Source organism: Peromyscus leucopus, chromosome 2, assembly GCF_004664715.2.
Source record: "Peromyscus leucopus breed LL Stock chromosome 2, UCI_PerLeu_2.1, whole genome shotgun sequence".
Lineage (NCBI taxonomy): Eukaryota > Metazoa > Chordata > Mammalia > Rodentia > Cricetidae > Peromyscus > Peromyscus leucopus.
The window spans coordinates 130,291,719-130,317,576 of NC_051064.1; the positions used below are offsets into that span (position 1 = coordinate 130,291,719).

The 25,858-nt window shown below is 46.1% G+C and overlaps 1 protein-coding gene across 1 annotated transcript; it reads right to left on the bottom strand.

The window, feature by feature from the left end:
• Hdac1 (histone deacetylase 1) lies at positions 1–25,554 on the bottom strand. Its single transcript, XM_028887605.2, has 14 exons — positions 25,430–25,554; positions 18,296–18,408; positions 14,210–14,327; positions 8,692–8,766; positions 6,447–6,585; positions 5,849–5,990; positions 4,863–4,955; positions 2,826–2,934; positions 2,605–2,745; positions 1,937–2,045; positions 1,723–1,853; positions 1,251–1,403; positions 756–804; positions 1–535 (listed from the first exon to the last, which is right to left on the bottom strand). Exons 1-14 carry the CDS (start codon positions 25,476–25,478, stop codon positions 508–510), a joined length of 1,449 nt encoding a protein of 482 aa, XP_028743438.1. The 5' UTR covers positions 25,479–25,554; the 3' UTR covers positions 1–507.
• Positions 25,555–25,858: the final 304 nt, after the last annotated feature.

Genomic DNA, 25,858 nt, shown 5'->3' on the forward strand with positions numbered 1-25,858 from the left:
GGAGGTATAGAAATGTGTTGTTTTATTACAAAGTCTCACAAAATGAAAATATCTCAAAAAGGAAGCTGGGCTAACACCTCCACCTGCAGAGTTGGGGGAAGACAGGGCAACGGGCGTTTTTCTGTTTGCCTGAGTCCAGTGGGAAGGTATACCAATCTAAAACTGGCTGGTATTACCTAGGGGGCCCCAGAAGAGCCAGTCACCCTTCTAGAAAGCTTCATAAGGGCATCTTAACAGAGCTCCTAAAGCAGGCACTTGGCAGTTCAGGATTTTGTCTTCTGGTTGTTTTCTTTCCACTCAGACCCTACGTGGTTCAAAACAGACCTGAGCAGGATGGACAAGGTGTCTTTGGGAAGAATTCCCCCAGCACCACTGCCCTGGGCTCTGGTCCCTGGGGACATTATATTTAATATATTTTATATAAATACACAGAGGAATAGAAAATATAAAATCTGAGAGACTGGGGAGAAGTGAGGAACTTGGAGAGGCCACAGTTGCAGATCTTGCTCAGGCTAACTTGACCTCTTCTTTGACCCTGCGGAGAAAACAGACTCATGAGAAACCTAGAGGGCTGGAGGCAGAAGCATGGCTGCAGGGATCTCCACAGGAGCCTGGCTGCCCCAGGTGACTGCTGGCTTCCGAGTTCTGCAGACATACAGACTGGACCCTGAAAGGGGCCTTTGTCAGCTGCCCAGCTGGCCTGCGCCTTCCCTGCCCTCCCAGGGCCAGGGAGATGGCCAACAGCTCCTCCTCACCCTTTGGCTTCTGGCTTCTCCTCCTTGGTTTTCTCCTCTTCTGTGACTTCTAGAACATAAGAGCACAGGGATGGTTGAAAGTCTGAGACCCAGCTCAGGCAGGGGGACTCTTCTATCCTGAAACCCTTTCTTCAACATTACAGTTCACTGGTTACAGAAAAATGAGAAAAGCCCATCCCAGGTCTCTGGTGAGTCTGGCTGAAAACAAACAGGTTAGACCAGTTTCCCAGCCAGTTTTAGCCAGAACACAGGCAGAGGCAGCCCCCTGGGAAACAGGGCAAAGTGCTAGGAAAAGGGCTTGGGTGGTATGTGAGAGCCGGGCCCAGTCAGCCAGCACAGACCAAGAGTCATTGTTCTGTGGGTCTTGCTACTTCTAGGAGCCACTGAAAGGCCCAAGGAACTCAGTTAACTAACGTTCCCCAGAAGCTGGCCGGGTCTCGGTCAGCTCTTTCCTGTGCCCTACATAAACCCAAGTCCTGGTAAATCCAAACCCACCTTTTTTCTCTTCTGGATCTTTTTCTTTTTCATCCTCTGTTTTGACTCTTTTGGCTTTTTTGAAATTAGAAGAGTTCTTACGACCACCTTCTCCCTCCTCATCTGAATCGGAGAATTCTTCCTCACAGGCAATCCGTTTGTCAGAGGAGCAGACTGGGAGGCAGTGGACAGAGAAACATTTGTATGAGAGCAAGGGGCTATTTGAGGATCTATGCCCAATGTTTGAGTGTCCTTCAAGAGATGCAACAGGGACTGAGTGATAGAGTGCCTGCCTACATATGAGAAGGCCCTGGGTTCCACCCTCAGCACCCTTCCACAAAGACATCAAGGAAGATACCAAGACGGGTGGGAGTAAGGGGTCTCAACACTAAGGTTTCTAACAGCTGGGCAGAGCTTGGAAGAGATGAGAGGTGAAGGGAGTTTGGAGCTGCCTACTGAGCAGGGAGCACAGGCCCCTGGATCTGGGGCTTACTGGAAATGCGTTTGTCAGGGTCTTCTTCGTCCTCGTCACCACTCTCCTCTGGGATGGCATCCTCAGGGATTGCCTGCATTTGGACACCAGGCGCATGGGGCAGCATTCTCAAGTTCTCAAAGAGCCGCTGCCTATGGTTAACAGGAGAGGCTCTGGTTAGAGACAAAGCAGACCTGGCCTGTTCAACACAGAGGTGGCTTGGCAATACACTCACTTGATCTTTTCCAGATATTCATTAGTGTTCTGGTTAGTCATATTAGAAGGGCTGATGTGAAGCTTGAAGTCCGGTCCAAAGTATTCAAAGTAGTCATTGTATGGCAGTTCTGAGGGGGCATGGGAGAGGAGTCAAGACAGAGCCCAGAGAGAAGCATATGGAGCTTTCTCTGGGTCTGTTTACCCACCTAGTAAAGAGAAGAATGCCTCCAAGACAGTGAAATTAAAAAGGTTTTAATTTTTTTTTCTGTTTTATCTTTTTGAGACAGGGTCCTGTGGCTGGGCTGGGATTACACTTGGGACCCACTGTACCTGGCCAGAATCTTAATCTAACAGCATTCTCTAGTGTCAACACTAGTGGAGTATGTGTCTCTAGGAGGGAAAGGTGAGGCCCTGGTCTAGAACACTAAGTACTCCTCTATTCACTAGCCTAGGCAGTGGAAATCCCCAACATCCAAAAAACTGATAATGTCCACACCAAAAACAAGAGAGAGAGAGAAGAGAAGACTAGGGAAAAACTGATGGTTACAGTCTGCCTATCACAAGAGAGTAGGCAAAAGCCTCAATCATGGGTATGACAGGCCTTATGGCCAAATGGGAAAGAAATTGTAAATGAAGGTACACGAGGTCCAGCTCCCACCCAGCCCAACCTGATCCTGGAATTAATACCATTAGGGATCTCTGTGTCCAGGGCCACGGCTGTTTCGTAAGTCCAACACCGAGCAACATTACGGATGGTATATCCACCTCCTCCCAGCATTAGCATAGGCAAGTTGAAACTCTTAACAAACTCCACACACTTGGCATGCCCTTTGGAAGGAAAAGGAATGTTGGTTTTCAGGGGAACCCAGCAGACCATGCCCACCCTTGTGTGTGCTACCTGGTCTCACCTTTGATGGTTAGATTGAAACAACCTAACCGATCTCCAGATAGGGAATCTGAGCCACACTGTAAGACCACTGCACTAGGCTGGAACATCTCCATTACTTTGGACATGACCTACAATGACACACCTTAGTTATCATCAGTCTCAAAAAAAAAAAAAAGCACGTGAGGTTACGAGGTAGAAAGGACTGCACAGCACTTTCTTCCTTTCCATTTCCCCCTACTGTGTGGCAGACAGGAGTTTTCCAGTTGGACTGCATCTAGAAAGACACTTACAGCTCTAACAACTGAGCTTTGGATGATTTCCGGGAAGCTGCTTCCTTCCGGGAGCTTCACAACCTCTAGCTGCGTCTGCTCGACCCATTCCACCCTATGGATTTAAGCCTTATCCCGAGCCATTTTGTTTTGTCTAACATACGTCACTCAGAAGCCCGAAACTGAAGCTTCTGTCCTCTTTACTACTAAGTACATAGTAGGCCGAGTGACCACATGACTTCTATTAAATATTGTATTGAAAGTTTCTGTTTATAAATTTAATACTGTAACATGGCATTCAAGGTCCCTTTGAAATACAGACCCTGACATGCATCAAAGATCTTGAAAACATGTGGTGAGCTCCAACATCCACTTCCTACCCATTTTTTCCTTTTTTTTTTTTTTTTTAATTTATTTAACTTTATTTTATGTGTTGGTGTGAGGGTGACAGATCCCTGGAACTGGAGTTACAGGAAGTTGTGAACTGCCATGTGGGCGCTGGGAATTGAACCCAGGTCCTCTGGAAGAGCAGCCAGTGCTCTTAACCACTGAGCCATCTCTCCAGCCCTAGTCTTTTCCATTCTTCCACCACCCATTAAGACAGCCTGCATGCCACTCCATACTCCCGCTAACCACCTCTAGGTTGTGGATATTCCTCTGTCCAATGCCACCCTTCAGTCTCCACCTCCTTCCTTCACACAGGTACCTCCTCATTTAAAAGTAGATAGCCAGGCAGTAGTAGGGCAAAACTTTAATCCCAACACTTGAGAGGCAGAGGCAGGCGGATCTCTGAGTTCAAGGCCATCCTGGTCTACAAAGCGAGTTCCAGGACAGTTACACAGAGAAATCCTGTCTTGAAAAACAAGCCCCCTCAACCACAAAAGAAAAGAATAATCTAGTAGCCGACTCCAAAGGTGTGGAGACATGAAACACCGAGGGCCGGTACCCTCACTGTCAGATCAGTCCGCTCCCATCTTTCTTTGGAGTATTCTCTGCTTTGCTAATAAACTTCTGCTTAAATAGTCAACAGCAACAAAAACATTAGTGTGGTGTAACAGTCTCCAAGTCCACCCTGCGAGGAAGCTCCTTGAGCAGGAAGATAAAGGACTCAGAACTGCTTTAGAAGTCCCTGAAACTAGGACTGCTCCCTGCCAGAGTAAGCAGTAAAAGCTGCAAAGAAGATTCTCAGACCAGACTAGATGCCTGGAAGAAACAGAAACCAGCTGAACCGCCTGGAAGAGATTTAGGCCAACTCAGGCACCTGGAAAGGACACCCTGTGGAGCGGCCTCGAGGCTGTGCAGCGTGCTTCAGGCTCCCAGCTCTACTTGTGAACTGTCACCCGTGCTGGGTGGGCTTTGGTGGTGCACCTTTCTTTGAGTCATTTCTATTTCTGTAGTGACCCCAAGAAAACTCACTGGTTCATCCAGTGGGACTTTGGTGGTGTCTGTACATTGGTCTGTTGTGAGATCCCTATCTGGGGTAAATAGACGCGTTGCCCCCAGGAAAAGTTTTGGCACACAAAAACTGACCACAGACTGTTAGTACATATCGTTTACCTCCACAAAGACTGTGCCTAACATGTTACTGTACTAAGCAATGGCCAGACTCACAGAAGGCAAAAACAGATCACATAGATGGTCTGTTTCCCACTACTACACAAAGGTCAAAGTTAAAAGTTAAATATTTTTCCTTCTCCCATCGGCCACCGTGAGGAGCAATCTCTCAGCTATGGTGGTGTTTTCCTAGCTTCCCAGTGGTAGCCCAAGAGGTGAATTAAGGCACTTACTGGCTTGAAAATGGCTTCATAGGACTCATCATCGATCCCATCTCGGAGGGGGTAGTTAACAGCATAGTACTTGCCTTTGCCAGCCCCAATATCCTAATCAAAAAGGACATTAAGATAAAATTGAAAGACAAATAGAAGGCAATTCAAAGATGGGGTTGGAAGGCTAAGGAAAGAGACAGTGAGAGACAAGAGGAGCCCATGAGATGGGGAAGGCCACAGTGAGCCCAACTGCCGCCTCTCAATACTCCTGAACCTGCACTGGGACAGACTCAATATCCTCCCCCACAGCGCAGGGTTTCTGCCTCCGGCTAAGCCAGCAAACAGGTAGTCACAGAAGTAAAGCCTACCCCCAACACCTCTGCCCACAATTTTACTCCTCTCCTGTTCTTTCTAGGAAGCTGTGGAGGGCAACAATAGGAGAAGAAAGCCTCTTCCAACTGACTTCAAACTAGGAAAAGCTACTTCTTTGAATGTTCGCTGTATCAAACAACTCAATTAGTGCCATCTTCCACCTGAGGGCGACTGGCAGGGCAAAGAGATCTCAGGGCATTCATGCTGACAGAAACAGATGGAGCAGCCTCAGGAAGGGCACAAGTCCATCAACTGGTCTACATTAGAGTCAAGTTTTCACGAGGTGTTCTGGGGAGAGCCCACTGCTTTCAGTCATATGGCTAAGGGGGAATGTGACCTAAAAATAGAAAACCTTTGAGATGACTCCCAAGACCCTAATCCCTCACTCCAAATTCAAGCTCAATAGTGTGATATAACCGAGCTATGGTGAGCAGGGAGGAACAATGAACCAGAGAACCCCAAATTCTGACTCCTTGTGTTCCAACATCCCCCTTCCAGAATAAACAATGAAAGGTACTGTATAGGTTCCCCAGTGTGGTATTCTGAATGGCAGAATCTGAGGCAGGAAGTAGTTTTTAGTGGCACAGGATAGGAGAGTTAGAGTGAGGTGGTTGGTCCCTAAAGGGAGTTCTCACCCGTAGGTCCCCAGTTCCTGGGAAGTACTCTCCGTACTTATGAAAGGACACAGTCATGACCCGGTCCGTGGTGTAGAAGGCCTCTTCCACACCATCGCCATGGTGAATATCAATGTCAATATACAGCACCCTCTGGTGATACCTAGGATCAGAAGGTGGTCAGAGGTCTGGGGCTCTTTGGGGACGGGACGCGCCAAGGGCGCCAGGTCCCAGCTTACCGGGCTAGCTGCCTCCCTCAGGTATCTCTAAGCACCAGAGACGTGGAAACTGGCTGAAGGAAGGTGGAAGAGCGGCCCGGTGTCTCCAGAGGCCTGACCAAGCCGACCATGTCCGATCTTCCTACTCTACAGCCAGGGTCAACTCCAGTCACACAAGGACACTCTGGAGGCAGGATCTGAGCAGCAGCTGCCCCAGATCTTGCCGTGGGCTCAGATCAAACCAAGACCCCGTCAAGGAAAGGATGGCCAGAGACACTCATGGAACACATCCTAGCCAGCACACCATAAAGAAAGCAAACTAGGGAGGTAAGCCCAGGGGGAGAGGGAAGGGGGACCTGGCCTAAGATGCTCCTCCAAGACACAAGGCCAGGCAGGCATACTTTAGCAGTTCCAGGATGGCCAAGACGATATCATTGACGTAACAGAAACCAGATGCTTCAGACTTCTTTGCATGATGCAGACCCCCAGCCCAGTTCACAGCGATGTCCGTCTGCTGCTTATTCAGTTTCACAGCACTTGCTGGGCACAGAAAGGGAACATGATTCTGTTACTAACCCATCCCCCTTCCCCCATGAACCCAGAGAGGGGTAGTTTTTTATATAATGCAGACTATAAAATTCACTAGTCACCCACTTCTCATTTCAATAGGAAAGAATAACCCATTTACACTCTAAAACTAATTTAGTGGGTCGTATAGATTTTATGTAGAATAAAACAAAAAGTATTAGAGTAACAATACAGGTAATTTTTTTTTCTGTATGTACGTGTATGAATAATTTTGGTGTCAGTGAATGAGTAAGTGCATACCTGTGTGTACTGCCTAGACCCTTGGATATCCTCTAATGCTGCACTTGTAAAAGTATTAATTACTGTGGTTCATAGTCAAAGAATGTAGAAAAGATCCTGAAGAAAACTGGTTTATGTATATACTTAGAGGATTTTATAATTGTGTGTGTGTGTGTGTGTGTGTTTATGGTTGAACTAGTTACTCTCCTTCCTCAGACTCCCTAGTGATGGAATTATAGGCATGTGTCACCACACTGGACTCATACATTATATTTTAGAGGGTATACTTTTTTTTTTCTGAGACAGGGTTTATCTGTGAAGCCCTGGCTGTCCTACAATTGACTCTGTAGACCAGGATGGCCTTGAACTCAAGAGATCCACCTGCCTCTACCTCCCAAGCACTGGGATTAAAGGTGTGCACCACCGGGGTTGGGGATTTAGCTCAGTGGTAGAGCACTTGCCTAGCAAGCGCAAGGCCCTGGGTTTGATCCTCAGTTCAAAAAAAAAAAAAACAAAAACAAAAACAAAAAACAAAAGATGTGCATCACCACCACCTGGATAAGGATACACTGTACACTTATTTGAAAAAAAAAAAAAATTCACTAAGCAGGGCATGGAGGCAAACAGCTTTAACTGTAGCGAGCAGAGGCAGGAGGCAATCTGTGAGTCCAAGAACAGCCTGGTCTACATAGCAAATTCCATATTACACAGGATTACATACAGGCCCTGCCAAAAAAAAAGCAACAATAAATTTTAAAAAACTCACTGTTGCCAGGTGGTGGTGGCACATGCCTTTAATCCCAGCACTTGGGAGGCAGAAACAGGAGGATCTCTGTGAGTTCGAGGCCAGCCTGGTCTACAGAGTGATCCAAGACAGGCACCAAAACTATACAGAGAAACCAACCCTGTCTCAAAAACAAACAAACAAAAAAATTCGCTGTCTACAGAGAAACCTTGTCTCAAAAACAAAAAACAAATTCACTGTATTCCAGGTGTGGAGGTGCACACTTTAATCCCAGTACTAGGGAAGCAGAGGCAGGGGGATCTCTTGAGTTTGAACCCAGTGTGGTCTACTTAGTGAGTTCCAGGTAAGTCAGGGCTATACACTGACTTTGTCTTAAACAATGTTTCAGTACACATGTATATTGTGTTTACTGTTGTATGAGTTTTTTGCCTGCATGAAGGTATATGCATGCCTACACGGATGTTATGTGCACCATGTTAGTGCCTGGTGCCCTCAGAAATCAGAAGAGGGCATTGCACACCCTGAAACTGGAATTAGTAGTTGTGAGCCACTATATGGGGCCTGGGAAGCAAACCCCTGTGCAAGAGTAATAAGTATTCTTCAGTGCTAGGCCATCACTGCTGCCCCTGTATTTTTTCCTGGTATTTGATTTAATCTCACATTATTCTTGTCCCCATCCTTAAGCCACACATGGCTGTATTTGCATATTTAGGGCAATGCTAAGGTAACCCAGAAATCACAGTGGCAATGACTTGTGAGGAATATTATGACATCAGAAGTTAATGACCTCACTTTTTTAAAAGACACAGATGATATTGATCCTCCATTTATAGAAAGAACTCTGCCGTTCACAAATTGCTTTTATATACAGTCTTAAGAACTCTTTAGGCCTGCAGGAGATTCCTGTATATACGATCTCTTGGCAGAAGAAGAGTTAAGAACACCTGTCAGTACTGTGTTAAAGATCTAAAGTAGAAACCCAGAGCACCACTCTGAGGTCACAGGCCACACTCCAGGGACTCATCTAAAAGGCAGATGATCCATCTCACTGGAACAGTCTAGCACAGCCCCAGGAACTGATGTTGTTTCCTTACCCACAGAGCCACCAGTAGACAGCTGGCAGAACTCAAACAAGCCATCAAACACTGGACAGTCCTCACCAACGTTGACTTGAAAGAAATACACAAAAGGTTAGTTTCCACAATTCCTTCAGTTTCTTAATTTAGATATTTATGAGCCAGATGAGGAAAAAAAGCAAAACAATTAGACTCGAAAAACTTCGGTTCTAGCCCAGGTGAACTTCTTGGAGATTCAGGCTACCAATTATAATAAGCAATAATGATATTCACTTCAACCAGTCTGTGGGAACTTAGGAGTCCTGCCCCCAGTTAGAGGGATATCCCACTGTGCTCCACAAGTCGGTCCTCACTCGGGCCAAGCTGTCCTGCTGCCTCAGCCTTCCGAGCAGCTAAGCACTGCTGTGCACAGGCATTAGAGGTCTTACAGGGAAGCATTCAGCCTCTTGGGAATGCTGCTGAAGAGAGCCTACAGAATAGTGGTTACGGCGTGCCGCTCGCTTCTGAGCACTTTAAATACCTGATGCATTCATTTATCCTCACACAATCTTCTGAGGCAGAATTCGTCCGATCTTATAAATGAAGAAATAGACTCAGAAAGATGAAGTGAACAGAGACCTATATAATTATTTGCTTTGTGCCAAAAGCATTCCATATGCTGCTGAGTGCTTTAAATACCTGATGCATTTATCTTCACACAATCTTCTGAGGCAGAATTTGGTCCAATCCTATAAATGGGGAAAGGGGCTCAGAGAGGTGAACTACTAATAAATACTGGAGGCAAAATTCAAGCCTCACACTTTGCTGCCTCTCCAAAGGCCTGAAAAATGTATCCTGGTCTTTTCCAAAGTGCTTTCACATATATATTCTCATTTGATTCTTGAAACTCCAAGAATTGGCCAAGACAGGACTCGAACCCACTGTGCACTGGACCGAGGACATGCAAAGGAGTTAAGTGACTTGCTGAAGGCTGTATAACCGGGTAGTAGCAGAACAGAATAGGATCTAGGTGTCTTGACTACCACAGCCCAGTGTTTTCTACTACACCCCCAAGTGACAACTGGAGTTATTTCAAGCCCATGAGGTAAAAGTACAAAGTAGGGCATCATGTAGAGACACATGCAAACACTAATGCAAATGAAACCAAACAGACAGGAAGCACACCTGGAGGGTGGCGTGTCAGAGGAAGCCCAGGCTGTCTCTCTCATAGAAAGGGAAATTATGGAGGTCGGGGGCAGGAGTCAGGCTACAACCTTATCTCTTGCTCCAGTGTTTTATCAATAGGGCTCCCAAAGTAGAGCAAGAGGAGGAGGACGGGAAGGGCCAGCCTGGTTATGGCACCGTTGAGACAAAGCCATACTTGCAATATCCTCTCCTCCAGAAACATCGACTCTGGGCCAGTGAGCTGGCTCAGAAGGTAAAGGGGCTTGCCGTGTGAGCCTGGAGAGCTGAGTTCAATCTCTGTAACCCAGAAAGGAGGAAGGAGTCACCTCCTCTTGCCTTCACCCATAAACTGTAACATGCTCCCACCCCCACCAAACACATAGACAGTTTTTCTTTGTTTTTTGTTTGAGACAGGATTTCTCTGTGTAGCTTTGGAGCCTGTCCTGGATCTCGCTCTGTAGACCAGGCTGGCCTCGAACTCAGAGATCCACCTGGCTCTGCCACCCGAGTGCTGGGATTAAAAGCGTGTGCCACCATGCCCGGCTAAAAATTTTTTTTTTTGTAACAGAGTCACCAACTCCAGTGCTACTTTACCTTGAAGAGTACCCCAAATCTGGTGCTGAGTTAGGAGTGGGCAAGAGATGGCGTTTCCTTGCTTTCCTGTCAGTAAGAACTTTGGTTCCTGGGGTCAAGATATTTATCCAAGGGCAAATAAATCCCCACCTTTGGCTTTTCCCCTGCAGGAGCAGGTCTTAGTTTATACTCCTTTGTAGGATGTGACATTCCCTGACACCCTCATGGGAGGGGATGGGGGATAAGACATGAGAGGACAATTAACCATCAGGACCCAATTCAACACAGAGCTCACTCACACAGGCAGCCTGCTTCCAAAAGTTACGGTGCTGAGCACAGTGACTCACACTTGTAATCTCAGCACCTGGGAGGTGGAAGGAGAATACCGAAGATTTCATTTAGCTCCATGGTTCAAGACCAGCCTGGACTACATGAGACTACCGTCTTAAAAAAGCAGCATCTTAGGAGACAGAGCAAGCAGGGAGGGTCATGCCTATAATATCAGCACTTAAGAAGGTCTCTGTGGGGCTGGAGAGACGGCTCAGCAGTTAGGAGCACTGACAGCTCTTCCAGAGGACCTGGGTTCAATTCCCAGCAACCACATGGCAGCTTACAGCTGTCTGTAATTTCAATATCTGACACCCTCACACAGACATACGTGCAGGCAAAATATCAATGCCATAAAATAAGAACAAATGACTTTTAAAAAAGAAGGTCTCTGTGAGTTTGAGATCACACAGCAAGTACCAACCAGGTCTAGAGAGCATTAGACACTATCTCCAACAACAACAACAACAAACAACAACAACAACAACGTATGGTATGGCAGCACTGTAGAAACCTGTATAGAATTAAACACTAACTTTGGGATACAAGTTACACCTTGGCAATAAGGTCACAGAATGGGGTGGGGAGTTGGAAGAGAACCGGCAAAGTACAGAAACAAGAAGCTGTGACCAGGGGTCTTCACCGTGTCTTCTTTCTTGGGCTGTGAGGAAACATGGACGTTCATTATTTTTGAGAACTATTTTTGTTCTGAGACGAGCCTCACACTGTAGCCCACCGGTTCACTAGGTTGCAGGCGGCCTTCAACTGGAGGCAGCCCTCGCTCCTGGGCCTCTTGACGTCAGGATTACAGCGGTGCCAGCAAACCCACTGCTCTGTTTTGGTTTCTGAGACTTGGCCTCACTGTGTAGCCCTGACTGGCCTGGACTCTTGCATTTGAACTCTGCTAGTGTTCAGTACAAATGCATTCTTTGTTTTGATACTTGGTCTTACTCTATATCCCAAGATAGCCTGAAGACTCATCTTCCTGCCTCAGACTTCCAAGTGTCCGAATGACATCCCTGGCTATCAATGTTTTTTTTTAAAGATTTATTTTTATTTATTATGTATACAGTGTTCTGCCTGTGGGTATCCCTGAAGGCCAGAAGAGGGCACCAGCTCTTATTACAGATGGTTGTGAGCCAGCATGTGGTTGCTGGGAACTGAACCCGGGTCCTCTGGAAGAGCAGTCAATGCTCTTAACCACTGAGCCATCATCTCTCCAGCCCCTTTCTCATGCTTTTACCATGAGCTCCATGTTCTGACTATGTGCTCTAGAAGTTACATTTATTTAGGTTCCCATTTTGATTTACTAACTATGAGCAGAGCAGAACACTGACCAAGGCTCTCAAAGTCTCAGAGCACCAAGAGCACACACACACTCGGTTGGTTTAGCACTATTAACCGTTAATAAAGAGCTCATAGGCTCTGCTTACTGACAGGGTAGACATTTCAGAAAGCACTGCACTAAGTGACATCTAAAGTCTTTACTATTTGGATTCCTGAAACACTATGAACCAAGTCTAAGGATTCAAGAGGTTGAGACCTTCATCCTATCCACCTTTTCTTTTCATTTTTTTAAGATTAATTTTAATTTTATGTTTGTGGGTGTTTTGCCTGCATGTTATGAATGTGTACCACATGTGTACAGTGCCCACAGAGGCCAGAAGAGGGCATCACATCACCTGGAACAGATGGCTATGAGCCACCATGAAGGTGCTAGAAATCAAACCTAGGTCCTCTGAAGAGCAGCTAGTGCTCTAACCAGAGTCATCTGTCCAGATCCATGCCCACCTTTATTCTCAATGAAAAAATTACAGACCTAATATTTAACACATAACTTTCTAATCTCTAAGAAACCAGAATACTGGCATAGAACCTGTACATTCCCGAAGGCCTTGTATTTTGTCTGCCTTGACAGACTTGTGAATAACAGGGATATCACATAATACTAAAGCTATTGTTCCTTGAAGGTAGGTACGATGAATGCATTAACCTCAAATATAAGACAGGGAAGGTCACCCTCGGAGAGGCTCAAGGACTTGGTCAAGGTGGAGCAGGAGAGATGGCTGAGTGGGTAAAAGCACTTGCCATAAACGCCTATGACTTGAGTTCAATCCCAGGAACCCATGATAGGAAAGAACCTACTCCCCAAAGACGTCCTCTGACCTTCACCCTGCCAATGTCACACATACCCCCAACAAAACACCTGTAGAGTTCAAAGAAAAAAGGACACAAAGGGAGAGGTGAGCAGCTCCTGGCACAGCACCTGCCCAGCAAGCTTGAGATCCCGTTCATCACAGCCACACCCACCCTAAGTGAGCGCAGCCACAGCCACACAACACACAAAGTGGACTAGGTGGCTGATGCGTATTCAAACCAAGACCATCAAGAAAACTCAACATGCCGGGTGGTGGTGGCGCACACCTTTAATCTCAGCACTTGGGAGGCAGAGGCAGAGGCAGGCGGATCTCTGTGAGTTCAAGGCTTGCCTGGGCTACAGAGTGAGTTCCAGGACAGGCTCCAAAGCTACACAGAGAAACCCTGTCTAAAAACAAACAAACAAACAAACAAAAAGCTCATGCAGGTGCTTGCCAGCATGAAAAAAACTGAAAGCTCATTTTCTTGCTGTGACACAGGCTGCTTTTCTAAAAAGAGCGTGTTTTATTGACAACTGAGCTTGGTCTTGTCAATGTTTCACAGAAAACCCTAAAATCACCTGCAGGTAAGGAATGAACTGATCTCCCTGAAGTCAGCAAGATTTTGTCAATTCAGAAAGCAGATTTGAACACACTTTCCCATGACTAAAAGCAATCACAATTCTTACAAATGGGATTGAGATGGGATGTATGTACTCTGTCTGCAGTTTTTCAGGTCCCATGGGACAGAGGTAGAATCACCTCATCTCAAAGATTGCATCATCTAGCCTGTCCTTTGTAGCCTCTAAACTCTAAATACGAAGTTAGAGCAAATACAACTGGACAGGAATCAAAAGCCACACAGCTCATCCCATTTCACTATAGAAATCTTAGGGGGAGCGAAGTGCAGGACCAGTGTCTACTGTCTGCTTCTTCTTCTTTTTTTTTTTTTTTCTGAGACAAGGTCTCTCTGTGTAGCTTTGCACCTTTCCTGCAACTCACTCTGTAGCCCAGGCGGCCTCGAACTCACAGAGATCCTCCTGCCTCTGCCTCCCTAGTGCTGGGATTAAAGACACATGCCACCACCTCCCGGCTACGGTCTACTTCTAAGTAGTGCCGTTCCCATTACAGTCAGAGCACACCTGGACAGCACTGTAACCCTACCTAGAGAAAGTCCAACTCTACTATTTACGATCAGGAGACAAGGAAAACCAAATGAGATGAGAAAAGAATATGCTGGTACCTTTGGGGAACAAGACAAATCAGTTGTGAACTCCCCATGGAAAGAGAAATCCAACAGGGAGCTTTAGAGTGGGGTGGGGATGGGACATACTTACATCTCTGCATCTGCTTGCTGTACTCAGACATGTTATCTGGGCGAATGGAACGTAAGAACTTAATGTAGTCATCACTGTGGTACTTGGTCATCTCCTCAGCATTAGCTTTGTGAGGACGCTGGAGAGTACAGGAAGAAGGCAAGTTAGCCTGACCAAGGGCAGTCGTCGTCGTGGGCGCCAGTCTTCCCTCTTCTGGCTGACCACTTGTATTTTCTCCCAGCACCTGCTGTCTGCTTCTCTGCACAGCGCCTTTCCCATTACAGCTACAGTTAGGTGATGGACAAAGCTGTGCCTTTTAAATGATTACTTATTATTCAAAAACACAGTCATGGGCCAGAAGGCTCCAGGAGTACAAGGGAAGGAAGGGTGACTAAAGATGATTAAATTATCTAGAACTTTGGTTTTTATTTTTTTGAGGCAGGGTCTCATGTAGGGTAGAGTGGCCTGGCACTCACGATGTAAATCAGGTTGGCCTCAAGATCTACCTTTCTCTGCCTTCTAGGTGCTGAGATTAGAGATGTAAGCCACCACACCATGCTGGGCATATATACAAACACACATATATATTATTTATTTAAAATGCTATTTATTTATTTATTTATTTATTTTTGGCTTTTCAGGACAGGGTTTGTGTTTAGTCTTTGCTATCCTGAGACTTACTTTGTAGACGTGGCTAGCCTTGAACTCCGAGATCCGCCTGCCTCTGCCTCCCAAGTGCTGGGATTAAAGGTGTGTGCCACTATATATTCATATTTGAGGGGAGAGAGGGGTGGTTGTGGTTTGAGACAGTTTCTCTGTGTAGTCCTGACTATCCAGGTACTTGCTCTGGAGACCAGGCCTTGAATTCAGGGAAAGACTTGTCTCTGCATTTGTCTCACTGAGTGCTGAGATTAAGGTGCTGTGTGATCATGCCCACCTGGAAAATCTTTTATAAAACCACTGCACCAAGAATTCTGATCAAGTCCTTCCCAATAACATTGACATGTTAGAAATTTCCTGATGATCCCAACATTTTTCCTCAAAATATTATCTATTTTATCATATGTGTATGAGTGTTTTGCTTCCATGTATGTGCACCACATGTGAGCAATGCCCATGGAAGCCAGAAGGGGAATTAGATGTCTAGAACTGGACTTACAGACAGTTGTGAGCTGCCATGTGGGTGCTGGGAATCAAACACAGGTCCTCTGGAAGAACAGCCAAGACTCTTAACTGCTGAGCCATCTCTCTAGACCCCAACCCTGCTGTGTGACTATTCAGTTCTAGTTAACCTCGAATCCATATGCCTACCTCAGCCCGAGTATTAAGCTTATAGTGTTCACCATCGCCACCGATTCTCCTTCCTTCTTCTGGAAAGGTCTCAACTGAGCATGGTGACCTATGCCTCTACTACAGCACTCAGGAGGCAGAGGAAGACCACAGAGATCAGGACCACATTACACAGTTGCAGGCCAGCCTAGACTGTAAGACTGTCTCAAAAACAAACAAAAGGCCCTCTGGAGACAGAGACAGGGCGATCCCACCCAGAGTTAAGAACAGCATAGTCTATGGAGAAGTTCCAGGCCAGCCAGGGCTCTACAGAGAAGCCTGTCTGGGAAGGAGGAACAGAGTCTCTTTTCCTCTATGCCTTAGAGAAGGATCACCTTGAAAGATGTCCCTCTTCTCTAGGGTTTACACAACATTTATTGTTTAGTCTGTGCCCTTCATGTGCACAAGCTAAAGTTCATATTGTTGGCTTCACTTGCAATAGAATTTTGCAAATTACAGCAGAAAAGGTTACACTGGTGGTACACTTAACTGGAAACCCAAGCATCTAACTCTAGGCCCCATTTTGAACCTCATTTAATCCTTAATGTAAGGAGAAATAAAAAACCGAAATTAGGTTTCCCCAAAAACACCCAGAGGCCAGGCAGAGTAACTCCTATTTGGAATCCCAGGACTCAGGAGGCTGGGGCAAGAGAGGGAATACAAGTCCAGTCAGGGTCACATAGCAAGTTCCAGGCCATGGAAGCTACAGAGATAATCATTTCTTAAAATCAAAGATAGCCATAGGGGAAAGTGAGACCGAGAGTTTTGTTTTGTTTTTTCCATTTGAAGTTTATTCTGCATGTGTCGGCATGGGGTGCCACAGTGCACAAGTGGGGGACAGAGAACAACCCCCTTCCACTATGTGGGGTCTAGGGATTGAACTCAGGTCCTCAGGCTTGGTGACAAGTGCCCTCACCCGGTGACCCATCCTGTCAGGGGGTCCACAAGCTGTGTTATAATACATTAAGCCCTTTACCCTCTTCGAAACATCAAGAAAAATCTCTGTTTTGGCTATGGCTTCTAAGATACCACTCAAATCCTAACTCCATTATGGTCTGTGTGCTGAGCTATAGAAACAGGTCAGAGATGAACAGCAACTTACTTGCAATTTGGCTAAAGCTTTTTTTCAGGAATGAGTCCTAAAGCTATCAGGTTCACGACATAAAATGAAATGGCTCTGTGCTTTGGGGAAGGAGATACACAGGTCACAGCCAAGAGAAGAGTGACAGCGAAGAGACAGTGTGGGAGAACAAGCCAGACTCCCACCCAGCAGAGGCAGTGTTGGAAGATAAAAATCCTATCATGGAGGACAAGGTCCACAGACTTGAGAAGGAAATTCTATCAGGAGTTTCCTTTAGAAGTTACAGGATGAATACTACTGGCTCAATGCTTCAGCACGAAGACTGGTGCCAGCACCCCGTATCCAGGCATGCACAAGGCTAGGAACCTGGGTGTAAGGCCACATGCCTGTAACCCCAGCACTCGGGAGATGGAGACAGGAGGAAATCAATAGTTCAAGGCCATCCCCCCGTCAACTTTCCCTCCTTACTTTCTCAGGTCTCTATCTGGGAAAGAGAATTCATCTACTTTCAGTTTCTGAAATGCTGAGGATGTTGTTATTGCTGGGTTACTCAAACTGTGAAGACAGCCATCAATAGCCAACTGTAAACCATAAAGTAACATAGGTCCTGAGTCTGTCTTCCTCATTCCAACTGTTGGGACAACCCCAAAAGTAACTGGCCTTGCCATTTTTGTTTGTTTGATTTTTTTTTTTGGGGGGGGGGGGTTTGGGGGGATTTCGAGACAGGGTTCCTCTGTGAAATAGTCCTGGTTGTCCTGGAACTCACTCTATACAACAGGCTGGCCTCAAACTCAGAGAGATCTGCCTGTCTCTGCCTCCCAAATACTAGGATTAAAGGAGTGCGCCACCACTGTCCAGCTTGTTTGATTTTTAAATTTATTTTATTTTTGAGACAAGGTCTCTCTGTGTAGTCTTGGCTATCCTGGAACTCTTTATGTATGTAAAACAGGTTGGCCTTGAACTCACAGAGATCATCATCTTCCACTATGTATTTGGGAGGCTGAGAACAAGACTGCATAAGGTTGGGGCTAGTTGGAGCTGCATACACAACAAAACCCTGCCTATAAAGCCAAAAGAAAACAAAACACTCTCCATTTTTTCCTCACTGCCTCCAGAAAAGGGTAAACTAAGAACTGAGCCCAATTTAGTCTACAGATATATTGATGTGTTTTGCTTGCACACCTGCTAAAAAATAAAATTAAGTCTAAAGTCTAGGATTATAGCCGATGTGTAAGGCTCTGAGTTTTCACCCAAAAAAATGAAAACAAAGGCAAAAACCTTGAGCCAACATTTTAAACTTAGGGGATATTATATAATCCAAAAATCCAGCTTTTCTTTTAAAATTAGAAGCTCAGACAAAATTAGTTAGAGGGGTATCTGGAAAGGAGACCTGAGTTTACACTGAGGCTGGGGATGTAGTGCAGCTCGAAGAGTCTTCTAGCACACGAGGACAAAGCCCCTCAGCACTGGATAAAAACAGGCACGGTACCTGTGCCTGTAAACTTGTCATTCCAGGCCTTCTAACCAACCAGCACTCAAGACAAGAGGATCTCAAAAGAGAAAAAAAAGAAAGGGAATCTTTATCCATATGCCAAATAATAGCCACCGAGTGAATGAGCAGCTGAGAAAGGAAGATGCAGAATGCCGGCAGAGAACAGCTGATGAGGTGAGGCAGGGGCAGCCCTCCAGGAACTCACATAGATTTCCATTTTTCGGTAGAGACCATAGTTGAGCAGCAAATTGTGAGTCATGCGGATTCGGTGAGGCTTCATCGGGTGGCCTTGTCCATAATAGTAGTTTCCAACATCACCTGAATTCAGAAGAAAAGAAGTGTGGTTTTATTTTAGTTAGTTAGGTTTATCGAGATAGGGTTTCTCTGTGTAACACTGGCTATCTTGGAACTCGCTCTCTAGACCAGTGCTGGAATTAAAGGTGTGCGCTACCACTTGCAGTTACATGTATATGTGGATATGTGCATGCCAGTGCAGGTGTCTGTGGAGGTTAGTCAATTTCCTGTGAATTGTTTGATGTGGATGTAAGGAGCTCTGGTCCTCTGGAAGAACAGCTAATACTCTTAACTGCTGAGCCATCTCTTCAGCCCTGAGAGAAGAGCCTTTAATGACATAGTTAAACACTCTCCCAGGAGAACCTAGCAAACTCAGAACACTAATATTCATTTCTAATTTCCATGATTCTTTCCCACCTTGAATAAGAGTAATTCCTGGGGACCCTGCATAAGTCAGCACTTACGGGTGAGTCTAGCCTAATTACTCCTAAAACAAGGCACTGGATAAAATCTACTGGGAAAGAAAGAGCAGGCAGTGGGTGAGGGGACTCATCTCACCACACCTTTAAGGAATTTTTTTCCCACAACAAGTAAACCAATCACTAATACGTGGAATTATAAGCCACAGCCTATAGATAAAACCAAACTTTCTTGCTGCATGTTTCATCTATAGAAATAGCTTTTACCTGGTCTTTGGCCTGTGAGTCAAACCATCTGCCATGTCACCGCCAGTCATTTTTCCTAAGGTACAACTCTAATAACATCTCCCACTTGATAAAACATTTTTTAAGATTTATTTTTATTTTATGTGCATTGGTGTTTCTGCCTACATGTATACCTGTGAAGGTGCCAGATCCCATGGAATTGGAGCTATAGACAGTTGTATGCTGCCATGTGGTTGCTAGGAATTGAACCCAGGTCCTCTGGAAGAGCAGCCAGAACTCTTAACTGCTGAGCCATCTCTCCAGCCCCTGATAATACATTTTTAATGGTTCTTCATGCTTATGACTTCAATAGGCTTGGAAGTCAAGATTTGTTCAATCTACCTTGTGCTGGCTATATCTACATAAACTTGACACAAGCTATAGTCATCTGAGAGGAGAAAACCTCAATTGGGAAAATGCCTCCAGAAGATCAGGCCATGGGCCAGCCTGTAGATTTTTGTTTTGTTGTTTGTTTTATTCCAGAGACAGGGTTTCTCTGTGTAGCCCTGGCTGTCCTTTAAGTCGCTCTGTAGACCAGGCTGGCCTTGAACTCAGAGATCTGCCTGCCTCTGCCTCCCATAGTGCCTGGATTAAAGGCATGAGCCACCATCAGACCAGGTAAACATTTTCTTAGTTAATGATTGATGGGGGAAAGCCCAGACCATTGTGGGGCATCTCTGAACTGGCGGTTTTGGGTGCTATAAGAAAGCAGGCTGAGAGTTGTGGTGCACACCTTTAATCCCAGTACTCAGGAGGCAGAGGCAAGTGGATCTCTGAGTTCAAGACCAGCCTCGTTTATAGAGTGAGTTCCAGGATAGCCAAAACCATCTTGAAAAAAAGAACAAACAAACAAAAAAGGGCTTGCCCCAGACATATCAAGTTAAGTTCCAAGAAAATAAAACAAAAAGCAGGCTGAGCAAAACCAGTCCCCAGCACCCCTCCATGGCCTCTCCATCAGCTCCTGCTTCCAGGTTGTTGCCCTGTTTGAGTTCTGTCCCGACTTCCTTCAGAGATTGACTACATGTGGAAGTGGAAGCCCAATAAACCCTTTCCTGCCTGTTTGGTCCTGGTTTTTCGTCACAGCAATAGTGTGCTATGCTGCTGCTTGCTGCCCACCCACCATCAATCACCCTTGTTGTCTATTATTGTATGGAAATAACGCCTAAATAAACCAGGTATAGTCATCTATACCCGTAATCCTTACACCCAGGACGCTGAGGTAGAAGGCTAGAGAGCTAGCCTGCCATACATAGTGAGATACTGTAGGTAGCTCTCTGTGAGTGGTCTACAGAGGGAATTCCAGGACAACCAGGGCTAGGTAGAGAGACCCTGTCTCAAAAAAACTAAAATGTATTATTACTAATGTACATGTGTGACTAATACGTATGCGTGTATGTGCCACAGAGCACATGTGCAGATCAGGGGGCAACTTCTAGGAGTCAGTTTTTTCTTTCCACTTTCATACAGGTTCTAGAATTCAAACTCAGGTCATCAGGCTTTGTGACAAGCACCTTTACTTGCTTTTTAATTATTTTTTGAAACAGGACCTCACCACGTAGTGCAGGTTGGTGAAAGACTCTTTATCATCCTGTTTCAGCTTCCTGACTGCTGGGATTATGGGCTTATACCACCACACCCAGTTTGGTTATCTTTTCTTTTGATGAACTGTATGCTACAAGGACCAGCTCAGGCCCCAATCCTCATGGATCCAAGTAATTTGATCTTTTTCTCTAAAAGAAATCTATATATAGCACGTGGCTCATTTTGTTTTTACATATTTATTTATATTCATAGGACTTGAAGGCAAAGACTAATACACTATTGACATCATGAGGCTCAATAAGCAATCAATGAATTAAATTGAAACTCAGGAAAATTAAGTGCTAAGAACTGATCTGGAAGTCAACTCTTTGATTCCAAATCTAGAACACAAAAAGGCACCTTAGGTTTCTGGGCACCTACTTCAAGTCTGCATTTAATCTGAAGATCTCTGTGAAACCAGGAATGGTGGTTTGCAAATATAATCACAGCACATAGGCTGATAAGAGGAGAAGGGAGTTCAAGACCAGCCAGGACTACAGAGTAAGACCCCGTCTCAAATTAACCAGACACACAGAGGGATGACTATGTGGGACAATTTGGTAGGAAGTCCTTACACAGGGTTCCAAACTCAAGTGGTTATTTTGTTGTTGTTGTTTTGAGGCAGAGTGGCACTGTGGATCAGGCTGAGCTTGAATTTGCAGCAATCTCTCTGACTCAGTCTTCCAAGTATGGAATTAGAAGCTCAAGTCACCACTCCCAACTTAATGGTTTGTAATCAGGTTACTTTAAAAAAGGAAATTCTGTTTGCAGGGTGTAGTGGCGCACACCTTTAATCTAAACACTTGGAAGGCAGAGGCAGGCAGTTCTCTGTGAGATGGAGACCAGCTTGGTCTCACATTGAATTCTAAGTCAGCCAAAGCTACGACAAACAAAATTCCTTCTCTTTAGACCTAGCCTTTTTCTTTCAGTACTGGGAATCAAATCAAGAGAATCATCAACACTACATGTTCTTTCTCACTACTTTCTCATTAATAGAAACTTCTGTCCTTTTAGTTTTTTAGAAAAGTAGCCTATACAGGCGGAATTCAAGGCCAGCCTGGTCTACAGATTAAGTTCCAGGACAGCCAGGACTACACAGAGAAATCCTGTCCCAAGGAAAAAAACTAAATAAATAAATAGGAAGAAAAGTAGCCTATAAAAGGTATTGACTTGCCTACCACTGCAATCCTGACAGGCAGAGTCAATCTGAGTCCCACCGGGTAAAGTGACTGTAAACTCGGGCACCTAGTCCCTTCGCTGAGAATGAAGTCCACTTTTCTCCTAGCTCCCACTTCACAACTGCTGAAGTTCTTACTGTCCTCCATCACCTCCTGAAAGGAATGTTCATGTATTCACTGCATCGCACAGGCTAGCCTGAAACCAACGGCAAGGTCTTTCTGCCTCTGCCTCCCGTGCTCACGAGCATTCTTACCTCGCCTTGAGGACTTGCTGTGCTTTCTCCCCCTCCTCTACCCTTCCATCTTACCCTGCACATGTCCTTGTCACCTGTGTCCTGACCACAAACCAACTGATGACTAGTACACCTGGATGGACTTCGGCTTCTTAGCTCACCTGTCTCCTCCATAACCCCATCACGAGCTGCCCGTTTTCTGTGTCTTTCAACGTCTTTGGATTATTTAATGTAAAGACTCTTTCTTTTCTGGGAGAGGGGGAAGTCTCCTCTGTGTAGCCCTGGCTGACCTGGAACTCAGAGATCCACCTGCCTCTGCCTCCCAGCTGGGACCGAAGGCGTGCTATGACCACTGTCTGGCTTATAAAGACTCTTTCAAGGCTACAAAACAAGACTCTATCTCAAAGATGTGGTGGTGCACATCTTTAATGTCAGCACTCTGAAGGTAGAGACAGGTGGATCTCTGTTAGTTCCAGGACAGGCAGAGCTACACAGCCGAGACCCTGTCTCAAAAACAGTTAATCTCAAGTTAAAGTGTCCTTTTCCCTTCACTTATTCTGAATTTACTACAAGTGAGCCTTTGCCCCGGCCCCTGCCAGCACTCCCCACTCCCTGACCTTTGGGTCCGTGATGACACCTTCTGGTGTACTTACTTCTCTAGCCACTCTCTATCCATTGTCTGTCCACTTCAAAAATGGTGGCCCACACCTTTGCTCCCAGCACTCGGGAGGCAGGAGCAGGGGGATCTCTGTAAGTTCAAGGTCAGCCTGGTCTACAGAGTTTTAAGACAGCTAATGCTATACTGAAAAACCCTGTCTTTAAAAAAGCCAAAATAAAGAGAGCTGGAGAGATGGCTCAGCGGTTAAAAGAGCTGTAGCTTCTTTTCCAGAAGACCCAGGTTCAATTCCCAGCACCCACATGGCAGCTCACAACTATGTAAGTCCTGTTCCAGGAGGCCAGATGCTATCATATAGACATACCTAAAGGCAAAACACGAATGTACATTAAAAAGATAAATGAAATAAAAATTTATCATTTATTTTGTATATATCAGTGTTTTGCTACATGTATGTCTGTGCACCACATTAATGTCTAACACATGAAGCCTGAAGCGGTCATTGGATCCCTTGGAACTAGTTACAAATGGTTGTGACCATGTGGGTCCTGGGAACTGACAAATCCTCAGTACAAAAGTGTTCTAAAACTGTTGAGCCCTTTATCCAGTCATTCTAGTTTATATTTTAATTATGTGTGTGTTGTGTGTCTGTGTGGAGGTATGTCTGAATACATGAGTGCAGGTGCCTGGGGAAGCCAGAAGAGGGTGCTAGTAACTGAGCTGGTCCTCTGCAAGAGCAGCATGCACTATTAACTGCTGAGCCATATCTCCAGGCCCTCCTTTCTTCATTTAACCAACAAGTACTTATTGAACATCTACTACTGAAAATTGAAAAGGAGGGGAGAATCATGCAATCCTAGTATAATCTCAAAAGAAAAAAATTTAAGTCTATTATGAGTAGGAGCTACCCGACATTTTAGGAACCGGGGATACAGAAATTTTTCTCCAAGAAGCTTATTATCTACAAGAAACAAGAAAAAACAAACAAACAAAAAAAAAACCCAGAGGGGCTGTCGAAATGGCTTAGCAGTTTAAGAGCACTGGCTGCTCTTCCAAAGGACCCGCTCACATGGCAGCTCACAGCTGTCTGTAACTCCAGTTGCAGGGGATCAGGCATCTTCACACAGACACACATGCAGGCAAAACACCAATGCACATAAAAATAAATAAATTAAAAAACAAACAAACAAACAAAGCTGGCTGCTAGGTATCGTGGCTCAGGCCTTTTTCCCAGCACTCTGGAGGCAGAGGCAGTCTGATCTCTGAGTTCAAAGCCAGCCTGGTCTACACAGAGAAACCCTATCTCAAAAAACAAAACAAAAAAAGTAGAAACAAGAACAAGCTAAGGTGTGTCACCCCACCCCCGAACAGGTAAGCCTGAAACAGGAATGTGGCTAACAGTTGGAAGACAGCCTGGCAAATGAGCAATCAGGGCCACAGAATCTTCTTAGCTGACTTCTTCACAATTAAAACTGGTCAGGTGTAGTGGCACACGCTTTTAATGCCAGCACTCCAGAGGCAGAGTAGGGTGAATATCTTTGAGTGGGAGGCAAGCCTGGTCTACAAAGTGAGTTCCAGAACAGCCAGGGCTACATAGAGACCGTTTCAAAAAATAAAAATAGTAATTTCAACATAGAGTTTCTTCACCTTCTACAACCTGAGTGCTCATATCCTTTTCTATGGAAAATTAACTATCTGCATTATTTTATACTAACAATTACCAAAAATAACTGTCTTCTAAACTTCAGGCGTAAATAGCCAACCGCCTACTGGATGGCTGGCTAGCTATCCCCTAAACAACTCAACAGTTATTCCTAAAACATGAAAACAAAAGCTAGACAAAGTAGTGCAGGCCTGGAGTCAGCCAGATGAGCAAGACTCTTAGTTCAAGACCAATCTAAGCTGCTTGGTAAGACCCTTTCTCAAATAAAGGTGCTGTCCCCTCGACTTTCCTGGGCTTGGTGAGTCACTCCAGTTCTTGGGTCCAAAGCGCCGCACACACCTGCTCGTTCAGAGGCCTCTTCTCTGTGCTCTCCCCAACACTGAACATCAATCCCCTTATCCCAGCACTAACACAGAAAGGTACTGGTGACATTGTCTAGCTCCCCCTTCAGACGGGAACTCAAGACAGGAAATGTGACTCGATGAGTCCTCCAGCCCAACAGACACACAACCCAGGACAGAATAAGCTGCTCCACACTGGTTCAATGAAAAGTCTGTCTTAACAAGTTGCATCTTTTCCCCTTGCACCCCCGGGGCGCCCCATATCCCAACTCGCAACTGCAGGCCGTACTCGTAGACTTAGGGGTGGGTGGGGGAGGGGAAACGGGTGGCCAGTCCTGCAGAACTCACCAAAAAAAAGGGGCAAGGGGACAGCGAGGGACCTTTGTAGTCTCAGCAGAAAAAGATAATCCTGCCAAACCATCTCCATCATATCATGCTCCCTGAGCCAGGTTCAGCCCTCCCTCCAGGAGTCCCGGTCCAACTTCACGTCCGATTCCCTGGAATCTCCCCCACCGAGATTACCCCAGGCTACCCCTCCCACGACCCCCACTCTCGGCCTCAGCCTCGACTTCCTCTTCCCAACCTCCTTCAGCCTCGACTTTTCCTCAGCCTCCCCCCCTCCCCAGCCTCGACCTCCTCCCAGGCTCCTCCCTCAGTCGCGACCTCTTCCCAGCCGCCTCTCCCAGGCTTTCCCCGCCGCCCGGCCCCCGCCGCCAGGCCGCCGCTCACCATCGTAGTAATAACAGACTTTCCTCTTGGTGCCCTGAGTCTGCGCCATCTTGCTCACCGCCCGGCCCTCCCGTCAGTCCGTCCGCCCGCCCGCCCGCGGCTCCTCAAGGCGTCCGACCCGGGGGCAGGGCCAGCCCCGACGCCCCGCCCCCCCACCTCGGACTCACCTATAGGCGCACAGCCCGGGCCTCCCTCCAACCAATCACCTTGCGCGGGGCCGGGCCCGGAACTCGGCGGGGGGCAAGGGCAGCCTGGAGAAGCCGCCGCGGGCCCCCTGGGCCTGTACCAAAGTCCACAGCGGAGGGGTGGGGGAGACCCGGGGCCGTACCATCAAGTCCCGGGGGAGGGATCGGCTCCGAAAACTCTGTCGCCCCGCTTTACAGTTGGGATCGTGGGTAACGATCAGAGGCCAGCTTTCTTATTTTACCC